Source organism: Haliotis rubra, unplaced genomic scaffold (assembly GCF_003918875.1).
Source record: "Haliotis rubra isolate DU_JTF1 unplaced genomic scaffold, ASM391887v1 Scf933, whole genome shotgun sequence".
In the NCBI taxonomy this organism is placed as follows: Eukaryota; Metazoa; Mollusca; class Gastropoda; order Lepetellida; family Haliotidae; genus Haliotis; species Haliotis rubra.
In genome coordinates this window covers 234,861-254,341 of record NW_025767672.1, presented here as the reverse complement: position 1 = coordinate 254,341, position 19,481 = coordinate 234,861, and the positions used below count along the sequence as shown (strand labels likewise).

General features: G+C 38.7%; 1 protein-coding gene across 1 annotated transcript; it reads left to right on the top strand.

Moving 5' to 3' along the window:
* The first annotated feature begins 61 nt into the window (after nucleotides 1-61).
* On the top strand, nucleotides 62-18,381 carry LOC124264629 (stAR-related lipid transfer protein 7, mitochondrial-like). Its single transcript, XM_046699370.1, has 8 exons — nucleotides 62-737; nucleotides 9,655-9,812; nucleotides 10,831-10,880; nucleotides 12,382-12,492; nucleotides 13,073-13,117; nucleotides 13,627-13,764; nucleotides 14,251-14,335; nucleotides 15,950-18,381. Exons 1-8 carry the CDS (start codon nucleotides 313-315, stop codon nucleotides 16,093-16,095), a joined length of 1,158 nt encoding a protein of 385 aa, XP_046555326.1. The 5' UTR covers nucleotides 62-312; the 3' UTR covers nucleotides 16,096-18,381.
* Nucleotides 18,382-19,481: the final 1,100 nt, after the last annotated feature.

Below are 19,481 nucleotides of genomic sequence, written 5' to 3'. Positions count from 1 at the left end.
AGTCGCAAAGGTCATGTGAGAAATTCTAGTCGATAAAACCTAATACGATTATTTGGACAGTTGTACATGGACGATGACAACAACACTGTAATAAATCGACATTTTATAATAGTTTTAAAATGTTCAATAGCATAAGTGCAAATCAAGATTACATTGTGTGGTTGTGATACTTCAGAATAGTGATGTGATTTTATCTGTTGCCGACCGTGAGAACAGAACTTCGTCCATGCGTCTGCATCGAAACAGTTTGGAGGGCATGGTGTCAGAGCATGTTTGAGTGATCCCAAGATAACTTCACGGAATATAGTCACAATGGCAAGGGAATTAAAACTACAGAACCTGTGGGTTATCATGAGACACATTTTGCGCTCAAGTAACGCAAAGGGAAAGGAAATCTGTGTACAGAAAACCGCCGACCGGCTTGGATATGGGTGTGCAAGGGCGTTATTCGGACAAAATTGGTCAACAGTTCTTAAAGAACTCTCAGCTAACTGTAATCACAAATTCACAGTGATCGCAGAATGTTTTGAGAAACAATGTAGTTTCTTACTTGCTCAGAGATTGAAAAGAGCGACTCAGATTATGGCATTTTACAATAGACTCTATGGAGAAAAGTTGATCGATCAAGTTGGCAATTCTCTTTTACGTCGCTTTCACAAGAAATCCTTGTTTTGCGTGCTGGCAGCAACACTCTTCTCCTGGGAAGAGAACAAAATAGGAGACGATGCCCTCAACAGGTTTGTAGACAAGAGTGCAGTATACCGGAAACGTATGTTAAATTACTACAGGAAAAACAACAGGAAAGATTGTCATCTGTAACTTCCCCTGCTAATCCTTGAACCTTGAACCTAAATTTGAAAAGCTGTGACATTTGCATGTTCAACATCATTGTTAAGTATTATATAAACATTTTAAAGGGAAACAATACTCCAGCGTACAGTTGTATAGCTGGTGCCATTTTACTAACCTCCCCTATCAAGGGCCAGATCCACAAAGCGTTTGTACCATTATGAGCTAACATAACTATACTGGCTACCAACAGTTATCACCATATTTTAGCGGTATTTACAAAATTACTCATCAGTTCGTTAAATTAATGAAACAGAATTAAATATGATACTTAATTATCTATTCACCGATGTGTCCAGCCTGTTCATTGCTGCCGATCATGTTTTTATATAACGCGACGGGAGGGAATCATGGCAGTATAAATAGATGTTTTCTCACAACGAACTGTAACAGTTACCACCATTTAGAATTTCTCATGCCATTCGTGAAGTAATATATATTTTTATATCTTACAGTAATTTCGATTAATTGATTGTGAAACTATTGAAGTGTTTCTTTTACAGTAAATTGATCGGGAATGGAACTGTAAATGACTTGTGAACTTGAACTTGCTATTATATAGATCGTGTGACATCCCTCCGATTAAGTTCAAAAAAATGTATAGGGTTCATAAGTTTTCTTTAATTTTTCTTTTATGTTACTTACTGTGAATAATTTTCTTTTGCTGTCCTTTATTGTTGTCAAATACCGATTGGAAAAATGACCGGAATTGCGCGCGTGTAATACTGATTATTGGCAATAACAGTTACGTGGCGATAACTATTCCGTAGCCAGTACAGTTTATTATATGATTATGAATGCTACAGAAACTTTCTTGATTTGGCCACTAAAGCATCGGGACCAGCTCGGGATGACCTCCTTGACAATCCCTTGGGATCCTCGCATAAGGGTGCAGTGGTGTAGCCTAATAGTTAAACCGTCCACTTATAACTTATAGTGCTGGAGGGGCGGTGGGGTAGCCTAGTGGTTAAAGCGTTGGCTCGTCACGCCGAAGACCCGGGTTCGATTCCCCACATGGGCACAATATGTTAAGCCCATTTCTGGTGTCCCCCGCCGTGATATTGCTGGAATGTTGCTAAAAGCGGCGTAAAACTAAACTCAGTCAGTCAGTATAGTGCTGGACTAACAGTGGCCTTGACCAGCCTTGACCCGTGAAGATCTGGGTGAGAAATGATCGTCAGTAACCCATGCTTGTCGTAAGAGGCGACTAATGGGATCAGGTGGTCAGGCTCACTGATTTGGTTGACACATGTCATCGGTTTCCAAGCATAGATCGATGCTCATGCAGTTGATCACTTTATTGTCTGGTCCAGACTCGATTATTTACAGACTGCAGTCATATAGCTGGAATATTAAAAAACTAAACTCACTCACTCACTAAAAGGTAAACCATCCTCACTCACTGACTACTTCCAGAAGATGCTTACAAAAACCCTTTACCTTCCAAATGTGTGTGTGTGTGTGTGTATGTGTGTGTAAATGTGTGTGTGTGTGTGTGTGTGTGTAAATGTGCATGTGTGTAAATGTGTATGTGTGTGTAAATGTGTGTGTACAGGTATGTACTCCAGTACACATGGGACACATGATTATGCAACAATACAATGAAAGGAATTTCAGTTAAACTCAAAACAGCAGACATTTATTTTGCAGGCAAATGACATATGATAAAACTATTACCACTGCTCCCATCGTGTCATCCATGTTTTATTGTACAAGTCCTTGACCTGTGTATTTGTCGTCATTTGCTTGGTTAATCACATTATTACAAATATAACTAGGGGTGCCAGAACTCCGATTACGAGGATTATGCAGAATAACTGAACAGCTTCACCCTGCCTATAATGATGTCAAGGGCATATAGCGATTAATGATTGGCATTTGGCAAATGTCGTGTCTTGTGTAAATATTTAATCTAAATTGGGTTATGAATTCCAGTGTGATGTGGTGAATGTATTGGTTGTCTAATATGCATGTGGCCTTGCCTCAAGGGCGATGGACAGACACATCCATGTAACGATCCGCTGTTGATGTTTAATGGTTTGCATGGCCAATCACTGTGGTTAAAAGCGAGTGTTGATGTACATGGGTTTATAAGAGCAGACAGAATACCCCCATATCTATGCGCTGATGTAAAAATAACATATGGTATCTATGCGCTGATGTAAAAATAACATATGGTATCTATGCGCAGATGTAAAAATAACATGGTATCTACGCGCTGATGTAAAAATAACATATGGTATCTATGCGCTGATGTAAAAATAACAGCTCCAGATAAGATTTAGCTCATGTGGGTACTGTACCCATTGTATTTTTTGGAGTGGGTATTATGAATGTTGAGTGGGTATTTCATTTTACTTTACCCACTGCTTTCAAATATATGGGTATTTCAGTGATTTTACTCACCTAAGTATTACGTCTTTGAGTATGTTTACTAAGCAGGTATGTTCTGCCTTATGTCATACCTAATCAAAACCAACTTAAATATAATGGAAATGATTTCATAAAAAACCAAACATCCTATACTGACAGTACAACTTGATAGCAATCGATGTCTTTTTCATTACGCAAGCGATTTTTATAAATATATTCCGTACGTATTTGTTATAATAAACTTTTTGCGTATCTAACATTTTAAATGCGTAATTAGTAATTATTAGTATGCAACAATTATTTTTCAATGCGTAATTGGAAATTTTCTATGCATATTTTACCCAGATACACAGCTTATCTGGGCCTCTTAATAACATACTTTGTTCAAAGGATAGTATGTTGACTGATTGTTCACTGTTATCAAACTCAATGGAATTTTGAAAGGACATATATTTTATGTGACATGCGCTATCAGAATTGAACAATTCAGACATAACAAAAATGTGAAACACCTGATCTGTTGAAAGACAAATATGGATTGTAATATATATATATTTTATCATATATAATTTTATTTCAAAGACACATGACATTAAACAAGTGATTTTGTATGGCATAAGATGCGTGGACTATTGACAGTACTATTGATATATGTTGTTTATTTGTCAATGACTCGTTCCATGATTTGCGAAATGGTTGATTGGTGCCATGAAGACCATTTCTATGGCTACCTATGTATCAAGTGCATACGGTTAGATTAAGGGGACTATTTGCCTAATGAGGGCTTACCATATTATTATTTATCCAGTTTTAAATGTATACAAATTCAAATTAATTTTTTTTATAAATCTACGTAAAATAAAGGATCTCCTTGCCTGCAATCGCGTTCATTTACTATGTTAGATGACACAGGATGGTGTTTCATATGTCAGTATATTTAACCAACGAATGATTTCAGGACCAAAACCAAATTTATCTAAAACAATATTTAAAAAATCTTTAGATACTGTATCGACCGCCTTCTCAAAATCTATTCAGAGAATTAATCCTGGCATTTTTCTTTCGTTAGTTTCAAACTTTATGTCATAAGGTAATCTTGTGTTTTCACTGAGAGTTCTGCCTGGAATAAAGCATGTTTGATTTGCATGTACTAGGGAATATAAGGTTTTTTTTAGGCGGTTAGAAATACAAGCGCTAATAATTTTATAAAGTGCATTCAATGAAGTATTAGGTCTCCAATTTTTCAAAAGTGTTTTGTTGTTCCCCGCAGCAATGCGGAATGGGGGACTATGTATTCAGGGCGACTATGCCTGTCGTAAGAGGCGACTAATGGGATCGGTTGGTCAGGCTCGCTGACTTGGTTGCTATATGTCATCGGTTCCCAATTGTGCAGATCGATGCTCATGTTGTTGATCACTGGATTGTCTGGTGCAGACTGGATTATTTACAAACCGCCGCCATATAGCTGGAATATTGCTGAGTGCGGCGTAAAACTAAACTCACTCACTCACTCTTCATATTTGGTGATAGCCTACATTGGGGGATTACCCAGATACCAGTCGATTTTGGTGACCGTGACCTTATTTTCAAGGTCACCACAACACTTTGACTACTTTTCAAACTCTTGTCTCCGTTTGCTTTAGGTATGCAAGTTACTACTCCTCTTTTAATAGTTATACATGGACATTTGGGTTTTTTCTGAAGTGTTATTGACAAATCCAAATTTTGAGTTCCTTCAAAACTTTTTTTTAAAAATCAATTGGGAAGCCATAAATTCCAGGGCTTTTGTTTTTTTCCATATTCTTAACTGCACGGTATTCACAGTTTCAGGGGAAATATGAATGTCTTGTAGACAAATAATTGAGTATTTTGTCTTGATACGGTAATAACTTCTTTTCTCTAATTTTTGTAAGCTAAACCTCTGCAATTTGATGAAATCATTTTAGTTTTCCTAATCTTGGTCATTTCAAACAGAGATGTTGTTATAGAAACAGTAAGGCTCTAAGCTAGAAATATATACTGGTAAATGGCATGATAGTATGGAATTGAATGGACATTCTAAAATGTGGCATAATGAGGCTTGAGGAGCGAATAAGGTAAATGAAGTGTCTAACAAGCAAAACTGATGGAACATTTTTGCTTTACAAGATAAAAAAATGTAAAAAGAAAGAAAAGAGATGACGATGTCCTCTTTCCTTCCAAAACCTGGCGACCGCCTCCGTGGTGTAGTGGTTAGAGCGTCCGCCCGGGGAGAGCGGAAGGTCGTGGGTTCGATCCCCGACCGCGGCATACCAAAATACGTTAAAATATGGTACTTGTTGGTCCCTGCCTGGCGCTCGGCATTAATGGGTACAACAAGGACTGGTTGGCTCGGAGTCAGTATAATGTGTCTGAGTGGGGTATTCGTGCTTCACTGCGGCATGGTATCTCAGTGGGCTAGCACTATAAAATCAGCATTAGTCTGGGCTAGTACAAGCAGCCGCACATACACATACACACGCATGCACGTCGTCATATGAGCGAAATATTCTCAAGCACGACGTTAAACCCAATTTCACCTCACCTCACCTCCAAAACCTGGCATTGATAAAAGTAATCAGGCATCAAAAGTAATATCCCATATCCGATATACCAGAGACCACTTCAGATCTATATGGGACGAAATTTCATAACGTGTACGGGGAAGGTGGGGTAGCCTAGTGGTTAAAGCGTTCGCTCGTCACGCCGAAGACCCGGGTTCGATTCCCCACATGGGTTCAATGTGTGAAGCCCATTTCTGGTGCCCCCCGCCATGGTATAGCTGGTATATTGCTAAAAGCAGCGTAAAACCAGGGTTTTACGGGACGCGGGATTCCTGCGTGTTGGACGCAGAAATTTGATGAAGGACCCCCAAACGAAAATCCAGTGCGTCCTTATGGACGCAATATTTGAAAATTATTTTTAAAAAGATTTCTCAAATAATATGTATGGTCGTCTATTTCCCGATATCAGTGGCTTTCCGCTCGCTAACGTGATGCAACAGCGGGAAATACCTCAGTTTTCGAAGCTTTGTATGAATAACATGTGAGGCAAATTCGTTTGATGGCGGGTATCGTTCGAGAGTTCTGAACATAAACAATATTATTGTACCTTTGCCAAGAGTATTTTCGCAGTTGTAAGAAGCGATTTTATTGGATAAAGGTTGGTTTCTAATGACGCTTATTTCCCAGAGTTTGCTATAAGGATCGTGACTGGTCACAATTGTGCATGTGACCTAAGGCAGCCAATCATATTACAGCAATGGATACCGTGCTCGTAAACGAAAACTTATAGGTTCAGATGGAAGTTTTGGGTAAAATCCCTCTATTCAGAACGTGTTACGCAAACAATCACCATCAATACATATATTATGAAACTTAGTGGACATATCGAGCTCGGTTATGACCTGTGACAAAAATGCTTCATGCATGTTTTAGCATTAAACGTCGTGTCCAAGCGTAAAGTTCGAGGTGAAGAAAGCTGAGATGTCACTTCAATTACATTTCACGATCGCTCAAAAAAGATGGAAATAGTAAGTTCTAATATACGCTTGACAGCTTTTATGAGTAGTGTTGTTGATTTAATTCATCAGTTTATTCAATTTGTATGATTATTTTTCTCGAAACATCGTTACTCTTCTCTTTGACAACTTTGGTGTGGACCCGTTGCCGAAGCATGTGTCCGAGAATTGTTTCTTTTCAATAACATTGCAAAAATAGTTTATAATTCTAATCCTGTCGATAATATGGTCATTTGAAATTTAATAAGTATTTTCAGACATTGTGAAATGTGATAGATTTGATAAAAGAATCATATGTTAGTTAGGTTCCTAAAATTATAGATCATTTTGATGCGACTACTGCCTGGCCGGTTTACCGCCCTGCGATGTCTGGGGACTCATGATGTCTTGGCCGGCTTTCCGGCCTATGGTGTTGAATGGGTTCAAGTATTGTCACAGTCAGTTTCTATTGTCTTGTTATGTTATAGTTCAATGTCATTCATATTTAAATCAATAAGAGATAACACCACATCACATTTCGGTACTGTATGTTTATTGTCAGTGCTGTTCAGATATAAACATTCTGTTTCCAATCATTATTCTAATGACATTGAAAGTAACTATATTATAACATAATCATTATCAAATGGGAAGCATCGGCATGGTCATTGATTTCATGCAGATATGAGATTGATGGACTCCCAGTTTTGGAAATGGACTCCCCAAAAAATATGCCCTGGGTCCCCAGGACTCCCAGTTTAGAAGAGCTATGTAAAACCCTGTAAAACCAAACTCACTCAGTCATAGCGTGTACGAAAAGTTCCATAGGTCATTTGTTATGAGTGCGCCTCGTGTACTGTTTCAAACCGAATGCGAGGACTGAGGTGGACCTACTAAGCTGAATAGACATACTAACATGTACATAATACAGTAATAATCACATAGCAGCTAGAATACATGCAAACAAAGTCTTGTTATAACTGGTTACTCACGCGTCAACACACGCAACACTAGTCTGTCGTCCCAAAGCCAAACATCTGGCTTTATGAATGGAGTTACGCAGTGAATAAGAACTATAAATAGCACAGCACATGTTCTTGTTTGTAAACATCCGTGCTTATGATAGTGCGTGTCTGTATCTTGATAATGCTAATGAAATAAACCACATTTGAAACAGTCATGATTCTAGGGTGATTCCGTAAAACGGTATGCTCTTACTAGGGTACGCTATGTTATTACCGTAGTTACAGTGTTTTGAAAGGGAGTACAGGACTGTAAGACTCTTATAAATTCCATATTTCCTGAGGCAGAGCCCTTAAGATCTCTTAATTTAGTGTATCTGTAAAAACGAACATTCAATCTTTGGCAGAATGAGACGCAAAACGTTTCGAGATGATTTTTCCTCAATTGTCATTAATGGAGATAACTAGTGATGGCTTAGTTTATAGTAAAAATGGTCGAATTTGAAGTTTTGTTAAACGACAAGTGAAATACAGGAACATTTTATTGTTTTTTCATATTTCTATTGACACAAACAAATAAGAAATTATGGCAGCAATTATACTTCTCTGTTTATACTCATAATTATATGCGCCAACTTCGAAGCGATCAGCTTTTTTGCAGCCACATTCCATCTAAGGTCAAGGTCATTTGTACAACCAGTGTACTGTGTCACGTGACAGATTTGACGAGGGTGTATGGTATGTACACCTCGGCAAATCCGCCACCATGTTTTCGTATTCTTTGGCTATTGACCAATCAGAATTCAACAAATTTATCTGTTTCTGTTCGGTATATGAGATATGATCATTGTGCAGAAAGCTGACAAGAGCCAAACCTTACATTGTTTGATAACATGGAAATAAAATAACCATAGTCTTTGTTATTATGAAGAAGCAAAACTGTCATTTTATGACGACATACAAATGACTGTACAAAAACCGAAAATACCAAATTTTTGGATTGCCGTATGATATACTGAACCAAAGGCAAAATACCATGGTTATACTAATACCGTGGTATACCGTTTCACCCCTACATGATTGTGGAGAATCAGTCATTGCCCTGCTGCCGATCGATGTAAATTCACTCGCCCATCTTGCTGAAGATGTGGATGAAAATCTAATAACTTTTCATTGTTGTCTGATCATGAGTTTAGATATACCATTGCAGTGTTCAAGATGTTAGTAGTGAATACATTTTAGCCTTTTTGTATATTTGTCATGTTATCTTCCTCCTGTTTTACTAAATGTTAATTCACCTTCAAAGAATATGGATGTCTGAAGATTCGTGCAAATATGTAAACGTTATAAGCAGCTTTTGTGCCAAATTTAAAGTGTAGTATATCATGTAACTATGGTAACAAGGAAACAAATTCAAAGTATGATCATTGTTCAACATGTTTAGTCATGTTTAATGCATTTTGAGAATATCCCTGTATTGTTAGAAAGTTTATCAACTGACATTTTCTTACTAGATGTCTGAAATAAGTTGTTTGTTTTCTATAGATCAGATCTGCCATTCTAGAATGAGGTGTGTTACTATGGTTACACAAACAGGAAACATAAGCATTCCTTCTTAATCAGTTTTGACATGTTTCGATGTGTTGCCATGGTCTCATTTCCAGGAAACACAAGCGTCCTTCCTAATGAATTTTGACATTTTTTGGTTTTGTTACCTTGGTTACACATCCAGGAAACACAAACATTTCTTAGTAAACAGTTTTACATGTTTTGGTTGTATGACCATGGTTTCATGTCCAGGACCCCGTTCCTCAAAGCGATCGTAGCGCTATGACAGTCGTAAGTCTGTGTTAAAGTATGGGAGTTACGATCACCTTAGCGCTACGATCGCTTTCAGGAACAGGGCCCTGGAAACATAAGTGTTCCTTCCTAATCAGTTTTGACATGTTTCAGGTCTGTGTATGACATGGTCCACATCCAGGAACTGGTCCGAAAAACTCGCAGTCAGGTTGTCGACGAGTCATGTCCATGGGAGAAGGTCATCGACAGACCACACCTGATTGTGTGGAGAAGACCCCTAGAGTTTAACTCCAGCTTGTTCCAATATAAAGGTAATTCATTACTGTACTCTGCAATAGTTTCCAAATTTTGCTAGCCAGTCTGGCTAGCTATCCCTGAAAGTTACTACTACTAAATGACCCCATGAAAATTCACTAGCCAGTCGGTCAGAGACTGTGGAGATTTAATGGCCCGACTGGATTTTACTAGCCACAGGTTAGCAGGCCAGTGGCTATTTCGCATACTGACTATGGTAGATACAATCTCTTTAAAATCAGCTTCATCTTTGTGATATCATACCCCTTGGTATGAATATTTGACCTACTTTGCATTGATCATATCGAGTCTTGACGTTTTAATCAGCCACTTGGTGTTGAAGTTTCCAGATTGTTCGTGTGAGTGAGCAAAAGATTCAGGAAAGAATGATATCTGAAGATCTAGAAACTAGTCATTTGTAACTAGTCATTTGTTATGGTTGTAACATACAAGTGAGAGGTTGTGGTTGTTGGCAAGTGAGAGGAAGATGAGGGGAGATTTGTCTTAGGACTGTATATTTTCCAGACCCCATTTGTAACATTCTTTTATCAACTGACTGTGGTGGAGAGGATGGGGTATCTGCCTGGAGAGTGGCCTGTAGATGGTTTCATCCTCAGCCATGTCACGGGCCAGTGGGGTAGCCTAGTGGTTATAGCGTAGACTAACACTTAGTCTCTGACTATATATCATTTTGATTGAAACAAATAAACCCATTAAATTTGAAAAGGAGCCCTAGGGAGACCACAGATTCCTGGGGAAATCTAGACTTGCTACATTTAGGGCTTTAGCATTGCAGGGAGGGCTAGCCAGTAGAGAAAATAATATGGGTCAGGGAGACAGACTATGGTAGTCCCACATGGGTACAGTGTTTGAAGCCCATTTCTGGTGTCCCCTGCTGTGATACCGCTGGAATATTGCTGAAAGTGGTGTTTATCTCTCTCTCACTCTCTCTCATTAAATACTAATTCTTAAACAATGCAGCATGTGTCGTGAAAGTATTTTAATAAATGTGTGATTATATATTTTCTGTTCCAGTTTATGGGAAGTTCGATGACGTTCCTGCAAGAGCCTTCTTCAATACTCAGGTAACTTATTTCTCAAACTAGGGCTGAAAGTAACTTTACTTATACTTTGATTTAACACTGTAGCCATATTTTAGTTTATTTTTCAAATTGTTAGAAAATAATTTCAGTGATTCATAAGCAATAAATAATCGATCATAGCCATATGAGTGTGACATTGCATTATGATCTTCAAACTTGAAAATGAATCACAAGTGTCAAATTTGACCCAACAGCAATATTGACCTGTGCATTTTAACACAGATTTCTGTGTCAGGGCAATCCCAGGGCATTGCTTCCGTAAAGCAACTGTCGTGGTGAATTTGTTCATGATCAGAATATAGCGCAACATTATATCAAACATGTATGAGGTATCAAGGAAGAGAATTTTATGGATGTCAACTTCTTTATTATGAGGAGCACAAAGTTTCGGAGTATGTACTTACATCCTTAATCAGATGAATGATGATGATTGATTTACCTGATGAAGGAGTAAGTACATACTCTGAAACTTTGTGTTCATCATAGTAAAGAAGTTGACATCCATAAAATTCTCTTATGTGTATCACTTCTAAATGCCATTCAAAGATTTGGTGAAATGTCAAAGTCTAATTCTTGGTAGTGACCTGAGGTCAGATTATGATGGACTACTTTCTTGATTGTAATGAGTTGACAAGTTAGACATGCCTCCATCGATTTCAGCTATGCCTGTCTCAAAACTTTATGGTTTTAGAGTGTTAAAATAGTTCTGAGTACCTGGCCATTTTTTTATTTTCATTAGCTTGACAATCAACAGGCATTTATTTGCCAGGAGTGCACCTCATCACAGTGCACCACTGGATCATGAGAATAGCCAAACTATGCATCGATTTGAAGCCGAAATGATGTTCTTTTATGGTGTGTAAGAAACATTACTGATCTTGAGCCTGTCAGATACTATTTGTATTACAACTTGCTTTCCGTTTTTGGATACCTTTTGACACAACTCTCAAGATAAATGGATTTTGACAGAAACATTTGAAGTAATCTCAGTATCTTCTGAGGAATGGTGGGGCAATGGGGTAGCCTAGTGGTTAAAGTGTTTGCCCGTCACTGCCAAAGACCAGGATTTTTTATTTCCAAAATGGTACAATGTGTGAAGTCCATTTCTGGTGTTCCCTGCCGTGATATTGCTGGAATATTGCTAACAGCGACGTAAAACCAAGTCACTCACTCACTCTAAGGAAAACCTGTAAAGATCTGGGTTAGAATTGATCTTCAGTAACCCATGCTTGTCGTAAGAGGCGACTAACGGGATCAGGTGGTCAGGCTCGCTGACTTGGTTGACACATGTCATCCTATCCCCAATTGCATAGATCGATACTCATGCTGTTGATCACTGGATTGTCTGTTCCAGACTCGATTATTTACAGACCACCGCCATATAGCTAGAATATTGCAGAGAGTGGCATAAAACTGAACTCACTCACTCTGAGATATGGATATATTTTATTATGCACTTGTTCAATTGATGTTTGTGTTGCAGGTTGATCTGGAGTTCTGGCAGCAGTGGGACAAGTTGTCTCTCGACATCAGGATCATCGACAAGCACGAGGAAAGTGGTTCCGAGGTAGTCCACTGGACATCGGAGTTTCCGGTAATTTACACAAACACCATGATTATAGTTCTTTCACTTCAGGTACACACGGGGGTATATTAGTTTGAGCTTTATTGTCCTTCCGTCCATCTGTACAAGATGATGAGGACAGATTTTCTCACAAAATGTTATAGATAGGGATACCAAAGTTGGTATGTGTTTTCAGGACATTAATGCCTTGATGGAGTTCGAAAATGGAAACAGTGTTACAATTTGTTACAGTGTTATGGCCCTTGTCGTGCTTTTCTTGACTTTGTGCACAATATCGCCAAAGGGGACAGTTTCTCAGAAACTGTTATAGATAGGGAAACCAAATTTGGTACATGTTTTCATGACATTAATGCCTTGATGGAGTTAGAAAATGGAAACCGTGTTACGATTCTTTACAGAGTTATGGCCCTTGTCATGCATTTCTTGACTTACTGCACGTTATACCCAGTTGGAACAGATTTTCTCAGTAACCGTCATGGATAGGGAAACCAAATATAGTATGTGTTTTCAGGACATGATTGTCGTGGTGAGTACATAAATTGTTGTGTATTTATTGTAGTGTTATAATTATTTGTTGGTTTGTTTCCAGTATCCTATGTACAGCCGTGACTATGTGTATGTCAGAAGATATATGGTAAGTTTGGACAAAGTATTGGACACATGTTGTATGTCCCGCTCATATACAGATGTCCTATTTCTTGTGTACAGACCCGTGAAGATCCGGGGTAGAATAGGTCTTCAACAACCCATGCTTGCTTGTCTGAACAGGCGACTAACGGGATCCGGTAGTCAGGCTCGCTGACTTAGTTGACACGTCATCGGTTCCCAATTGGGCAGATCGATGCTCGTGCTGTTGATCACTGGATTGTCTGGTCCAGACTCAATTATTTACAGACCGCCACCATATAGCTGGAATATTGCTGAGTGCGGCGTAAAACTAAACTCACTCACTCACTCACTTGAGTACACTTGAACACTTGGTGATGTAAGGTATTGGGAAAGTCAAATTAAAAATTCTTTTGAAAATTGTCTTGAAGTTTAACTGATTGTTTTGTCATCACTATATTATAGACTTAAACTGTTTGGGCACAGCTCAGATAGGTAGGTCTCATGAGCGTGTTCTCATTGTTTCTGTACCTCCAGGTTGACACCTCCAACAAGATCATGGCAATGTACAGTCAGACGGTCAACCATCCTATCTGCCCAGTCCAGGACAACATAGTACGAGTCACAGAGTTCCAGTCAGCTCTTGTCATCAAACCCTATTCCGACTTTGATGAGGTGAGACATCTGACAATATGAGGAGTCAGAGATGTTGATTCTAGTAATTTTTCCCTATCCTGACTCATACGTTTATTGCTTATCTCCCCTTTCTTCCAAGGTACAGTGGAAACCTGTCCTATTGTTCCCTAATAAACAGTTAAAAATTAGCTCACCCCAAATGGGCCTCTCCCCTTCCTGGGCCAGCATCCCACGTGATTATAGGCTGCCTGTGAATCTCTCCATTTTCGCCCTCTCGGACAGTTGGGTGGATTCCTCTAGTCCTAATACAAGCTACCACATTTATATTAGGCCTATATATCTAAATTACTGCTTGGATAGTTTTCTTGTGCATTATGGAGATTCAAGGACACAATGTATTCCATGTGCCAGGGCTGGATGTAAGCATTTAGAACTTGTACTGGTGCAACCTGAAAGTGCCAAGATCAGTACAACTTTTCCTCAGCACATGTAAAACATGTACTATGTGATTTTGTCTGTTTACAGAATGGGTTGGAATATGTCCTGACGTACTATGATGATCCTCAGACAACCTTCCCTACGGTGTGCTACAACTGGATAGCTACAACAGGTAGGTGAAGGTCATCTCTTAGGCTACAACTTGATGGCTACAACAGGTAGGTGAAGGTCATCTCTTAGGCTACAACTTGATGGCTACAACAGGTAGGTGAAGGTCATCTCTTAGGCTACAACTTGATGGCTACAACAGGTAGGTGAAGGTCATCTCTTAGGCTACAACTTGATGGCTACAACAGGTAGGTGAAGGTCATCTCTTAGGCTACAACTTGATGGCTACAACAGGTAGGTGAAGGTCATCTCTTAGGCTACAACTTGATGGCTACAACAGGTAGGTGAAGGTCATCTCTTAGGCTACAACTTGATGGCTACAACAGGTAGGTGAAGGTCATCTCTTAGGCTACAACTTGATGGCTACAATAGGTAGGTGAAGGTCATCTCTTAGGCTACAACTTGATGGCTACAACAGGTAGGTGAAGGTCATCTCTTAGGCTACAACTTGATGGCTACAACAGGTAGGTGAAGGTCATCTCTTAGGCTACAACTTGATGGCTACAACAGGTAGGTGAAGGTCATCTCTTAGGGCTACAACTTGATGGCTACAACAGGTAGGTGAAGGTCATCTCTTAGGCTACAACTTGATGGCTACAACAGGTAGGTGAAGGTCATCTCTTAGGCTACAACTTGATGGCTACAACAGGTAGGTGAAGGTCATCTCTTAGGCTACAACTTGATGGCTACAATAGGTAGGTGAAGGGGATTTCATAGGTGTGATAGGTAATATGACATGTATTATAGTAGCTCAGCTATGATGACAAACATCTGTTTAGCTCTTACAGGTAGGATAACAATCATCTCCTAGGCTACAACATGTAAGATGACAACATCTGTTGCAATGTGTGAAGCAAGCAACAACAATGTGTGAAGCTGCTACATATAACAGCATCTGCTGGGCTTCAGCGTATTATATGACATCATCTGTTAGGCTTCTATATATAAAATGCTAGATCTGTGAGGCAACAGTGTATAAAAGAATTTCTGTAAGGCTACACAGGTAAGATAATGTGTTGTAAGAACAACATCTGTTGCAATGTTTGAAGCAAGCAACAATAATGTGTGAAGCTGCTACATATAACAGCATCTGCTGGGCTTCAGCGTATTAAATGACATCATCTGTTAGGCTTCTATATATAAGATGCTAGATCTGTGAGGCAACAGTGTATAAAATCACAACTTCTGTAAGGCTACAACAGGTAAGATAACAATAACTGTGAGGCAACACCATATATAGATTACATAATCTGTTTGGCAACAACATAAAGTGTAACCCATTCATGTGGTAAGAGGCCACTAATTGGATCGGGGTGGTCAGACTCTCTGACTTGGTTGACACATGTCATCGTATCCCAGTTGCGTAGATCAATGTTCTTGCTTTTGATCACTGGATTGTCTGGTCCAGAAACTAAACTCACTCAATTACAATTTGAAATGATACATTTGCTCAGCTTAAGCTTATAAAGTAACAATGTCTGTTAGGCTACAGTACGTAAGATAACAGTTATCTTACAGTCTACAACAGGTTAGTTAACATTCATGTTAATTTGTAAGACAGGTAACCAATAATTACCCTTCAATAATCCTGCTAATATACAGTGTCCCATTATTTCAGGTGTGCCCGAGTTTGTAGACAAACTCCACAAGGCTTCCAAGATGATGCACGAGCGTACCCAGAAGGGCTACCGACCAGCGTACTACCAGAACCAGAACCAAAACAGCCACAGTACCTTCACGCTGAACCAAACCCAGTACGCATGATCAGTGCTCAGCTAGAAACCATTTTCAAATTGCATTGCTCTCAATCTTGTCACTTCAGCTTTATTTTGCTGGTTAAAAGTGTGAAAAATAAAACATTACATCATGATCATGTATGGTGAGTTTAAAATCTGACTCATCAATGTTTTATTTACACCATCTTTTTGAAAGATGTAATGTACCCTTTTCAACTTAAAGCTTTAGAGCTATTATTGAATATGTTTTACTTGCTTAATGCCAAATCCTATATGCTTTGTCAAATCTTATGTAAATCCTTTCTATGCAAGGCATTAACTCTTATGCTCTTTACAAACACATTGTTCACGGAAGATGCGATGCTGCAAGATTTGAAAAGCGAGTGTACCTATCAGCATTTATTTTAAGTATGAGTTACGTTTTAGATGTTTGGTGTGAAAGTGTATATATGGACTGATTCTTCAAAATGAATGAGCCTTGTTTGCATTTGTTCTGTCAACTCAATGATCATGGAGCCTTTATCACAGGGTAATCATGCATTGACAACTTAATGAAGACATTTCAAATTGTGACATAGCTATCTCTTATAGTTGCTTCAGCCAGATAATGAATACATGATTGTATATGATTTTGTTCGCCAATAATGAGCCTGTATACTATGTAGTTCCCCAATCTATCACAAATCCAATTTTTTTCATATCAAAATGCATTAAAATATGAAGTCAAATGGACTGCTAATTTTAGTTTGTTGTAAGTGTAATTCGAAATACGATTTCGACAAAAATATACAACAAATGAACAGGTTGAGAAAACCTGTTCGTTACATACATCAGTTATAAATGTATTTTACAGTTTTTGTTTTAAGTTTCCATGGCAATTTGTATTTCCTTGCAAAACTGAACTAATTAGACTTAAGTAGTTTAGGAATAGTTGTTTCCAAAGTCACCGATTTAAGTATAGTTTTTAAGGCGAGACTGAAATACATATGAACGTAGTATTTATTTGTTTGTATTGGGCTAAAACAAAGTTGTCTTGGTTCTCCGGCATCTTTATGAAAGCTTCACGACCAGTATGTATACGGGATCCCTAAACTACTAAACACCCTCATGATTAATATCAGGGTCCTTATTCAGTCCCCAAGTATTCGTGTTACAATAACAATGTAAGATGTAATTAGAGCACTAACATAAGATCATCATTCAATGGATGGTCCTGTGTAGGAGTGGGGACTATGAAGATATTTGCTATTCCTGTAATTTCTTTAATAATTTTTCACGAATGATGTACAATGAAGTGTTTATTATGATGCTAAACAGACCAATGAATTGACTTGAATAATTAATCAATTACAGGTATGGGTTAATGGTTGGAGTATTGTATTGACAGATTCCTATTCAATATATTCAGAATGTGTTACTTGTTGCATTTACTGTGAGACTGGAATATATTGTTGTACATGTTTTGATGCTGGTGTGATATAGATTAGAGTGGAAAGTGGTGTTCGAGTTGATATTTCAATGCAGTGGAAAGTGCTTCGGTTGCATTCATGCAGTATGCTATAATGTCTTTATTTATACCTGGAAATTATTTGTAGGACAACACTTTCCATGACAAGATGATACAATTGCTTCAGATATTGTTTTTTGGGAAACTTTCATTTGTGAATCCTTGGGTACTAAAACAGTTTCCCAAATCTGTTTTGATAGCTTTTTTGCACATGATGACAGATTTCTTAAAGAGTTTAGAGTTGCTTCTGGAAACACGATTGTTGGCATTTATTAGTAGAAGTGACTTCAACATACTGTTCTACTCCACACGCAATTGGAATATTCTGAGAGTCCATTGCGGGGATAGATTGGTCTGGATTAAGCTGCTCAAGAACAGTATTATGCCCAAATTGCATCCTGATGGCATGCTTCAGACATCTAGTTGATTGATTGAAACATATTTTATTCAATTAAGAAACGGATTGGGCACAAGTTATCCAACTTAAATAAGCTCTCTCCACATCTAGTTTCTTCTGGATGCTCACATGTAAGTTTGTTGTTTAACCCCGAACAGCAATGGTCCAGCTATATGGATGCTCAGAATATGCTCATCGAAAGTGGAGTAGTGGATTGGAAATTTAAAGGTGATTTGTCTAGAACATGAACTGGAACTTTAGTGATGTCCGTAACTGTTGAGTGGTAATTTGTTTGGAAGCATGTTTTGCACTGATTTTGTTGATATTGATGCAATAAAAAACGGCCATTTCCTTTTCCACTGATGATTGTTGGCATTGTGTTTTAATAAAATATATTGGCATTGATTGAATTTTTGTGTTAGTGTGCCTTTGAGATATTACCGGTGAAGGTCCGGCTTAGAATTTTGAACTTCAGTAACCCATGCTTGTCGTAAGAGGCTCCTCAGGGGATCGGGTGGTCAGGCTCGCTGACTTTGTTGATACATGTTATCGGTTCCCAATTGCTCAGATCGATGCTCATGCTGTTGATCACTGTCTGGTCCAGACTCGATTATTTACAGACCTCTGCCATATAGCTAGAATATTGCTAAGTGCGGTGTAAAACTAAACTCACTCCTTTGAGATATTGAATGGGTACCCAAATGCTTAAAGGAGAAACACATTGGGATTTAGGGACCTGTTTCATTTGCAGAAGACTAACCGGAATGCTAAATTTCAGCCACTTACATTCGCTCCAATAGGTGACTCAGGCTGCTTCGTTCTCAAACCAAAATGGCGACTGTGGAAAATTGAGTTCAACAGCTGACTGGATCATCTGGGAAATGGGCAAAGACAGCTTACATAACATCATCCTCACGTCGTTCCACATCTTCAAAGTTGTCATAAATTTATCACCGAGACTCTTGTATTACGCTTGGTATCTGTGAAGGTCCGGGTTAGAATAGTGATCTTCAGTAACCCATGCTTGTCGTAAGAGGTGACTAACGGGATCAGGTGGTCAGGCTCGCTGACTTGGTTGACAGATGTCATCGGTTCCAATTGCGTAGATCGATACTCATGCTGTTGATCACTGGATTGTCTGGTCTAGACGCCATTATTTACAGAGCGCTGCCATATAGCTGGAATATTGCTGAGTGCGGTGTAAAGCTAAACTCACTCACTCTTTATTATGCTTGGGACAAGGCTGAAGTATTCCCAGAAAGTGAGTAACTGAATGTAGCTGATGCTTCGTTAACGTGTTCCTGTAGATATTTTTTTATGAGAACGTGAGGTGAAGCACATGAGTAAAGGCGTTTTCATTTCATGTTGAGGTAGTATTGAGGATAGGTAGTTTGATCGTCACGAAGGAAGTCTTTCGAGGTAAGTGTATAGTTTCCGCTAGGATTTTTGGGCTAGTAGTGGTCAGGCTTGCCTCCAGAGAATGACGGAAGGCCTGAGTTCGATACTGGAA

What these genes read in the sequence shown, in the direction of transcription:
- LOC124264629 (XM_046699370.1), top strand. Translation starts at nt 313, where the DNA reads ATGGCAAGGGAATTAAAACTACAGAACCTGTGGGTTATCATGAGACAC. An exon ending in TGTATGTCAGAAGATATATG is followed by an intron (nt 13,118 to 13,626) that starts GTAAGTTTGGAC and finishes CTGTACCTCCAG; the next exon opens with GTTGACACCTCCAACAAGAT. An exon ending in CAACTGGATAGCTACAACAG is followed by an intron (nt 14,336 to 15,949) that starts GTAGGTGAAGGT and finishes CCATTATTTCAG; the next exon opens with GTGTGCCCGAGTTTGTAGAC.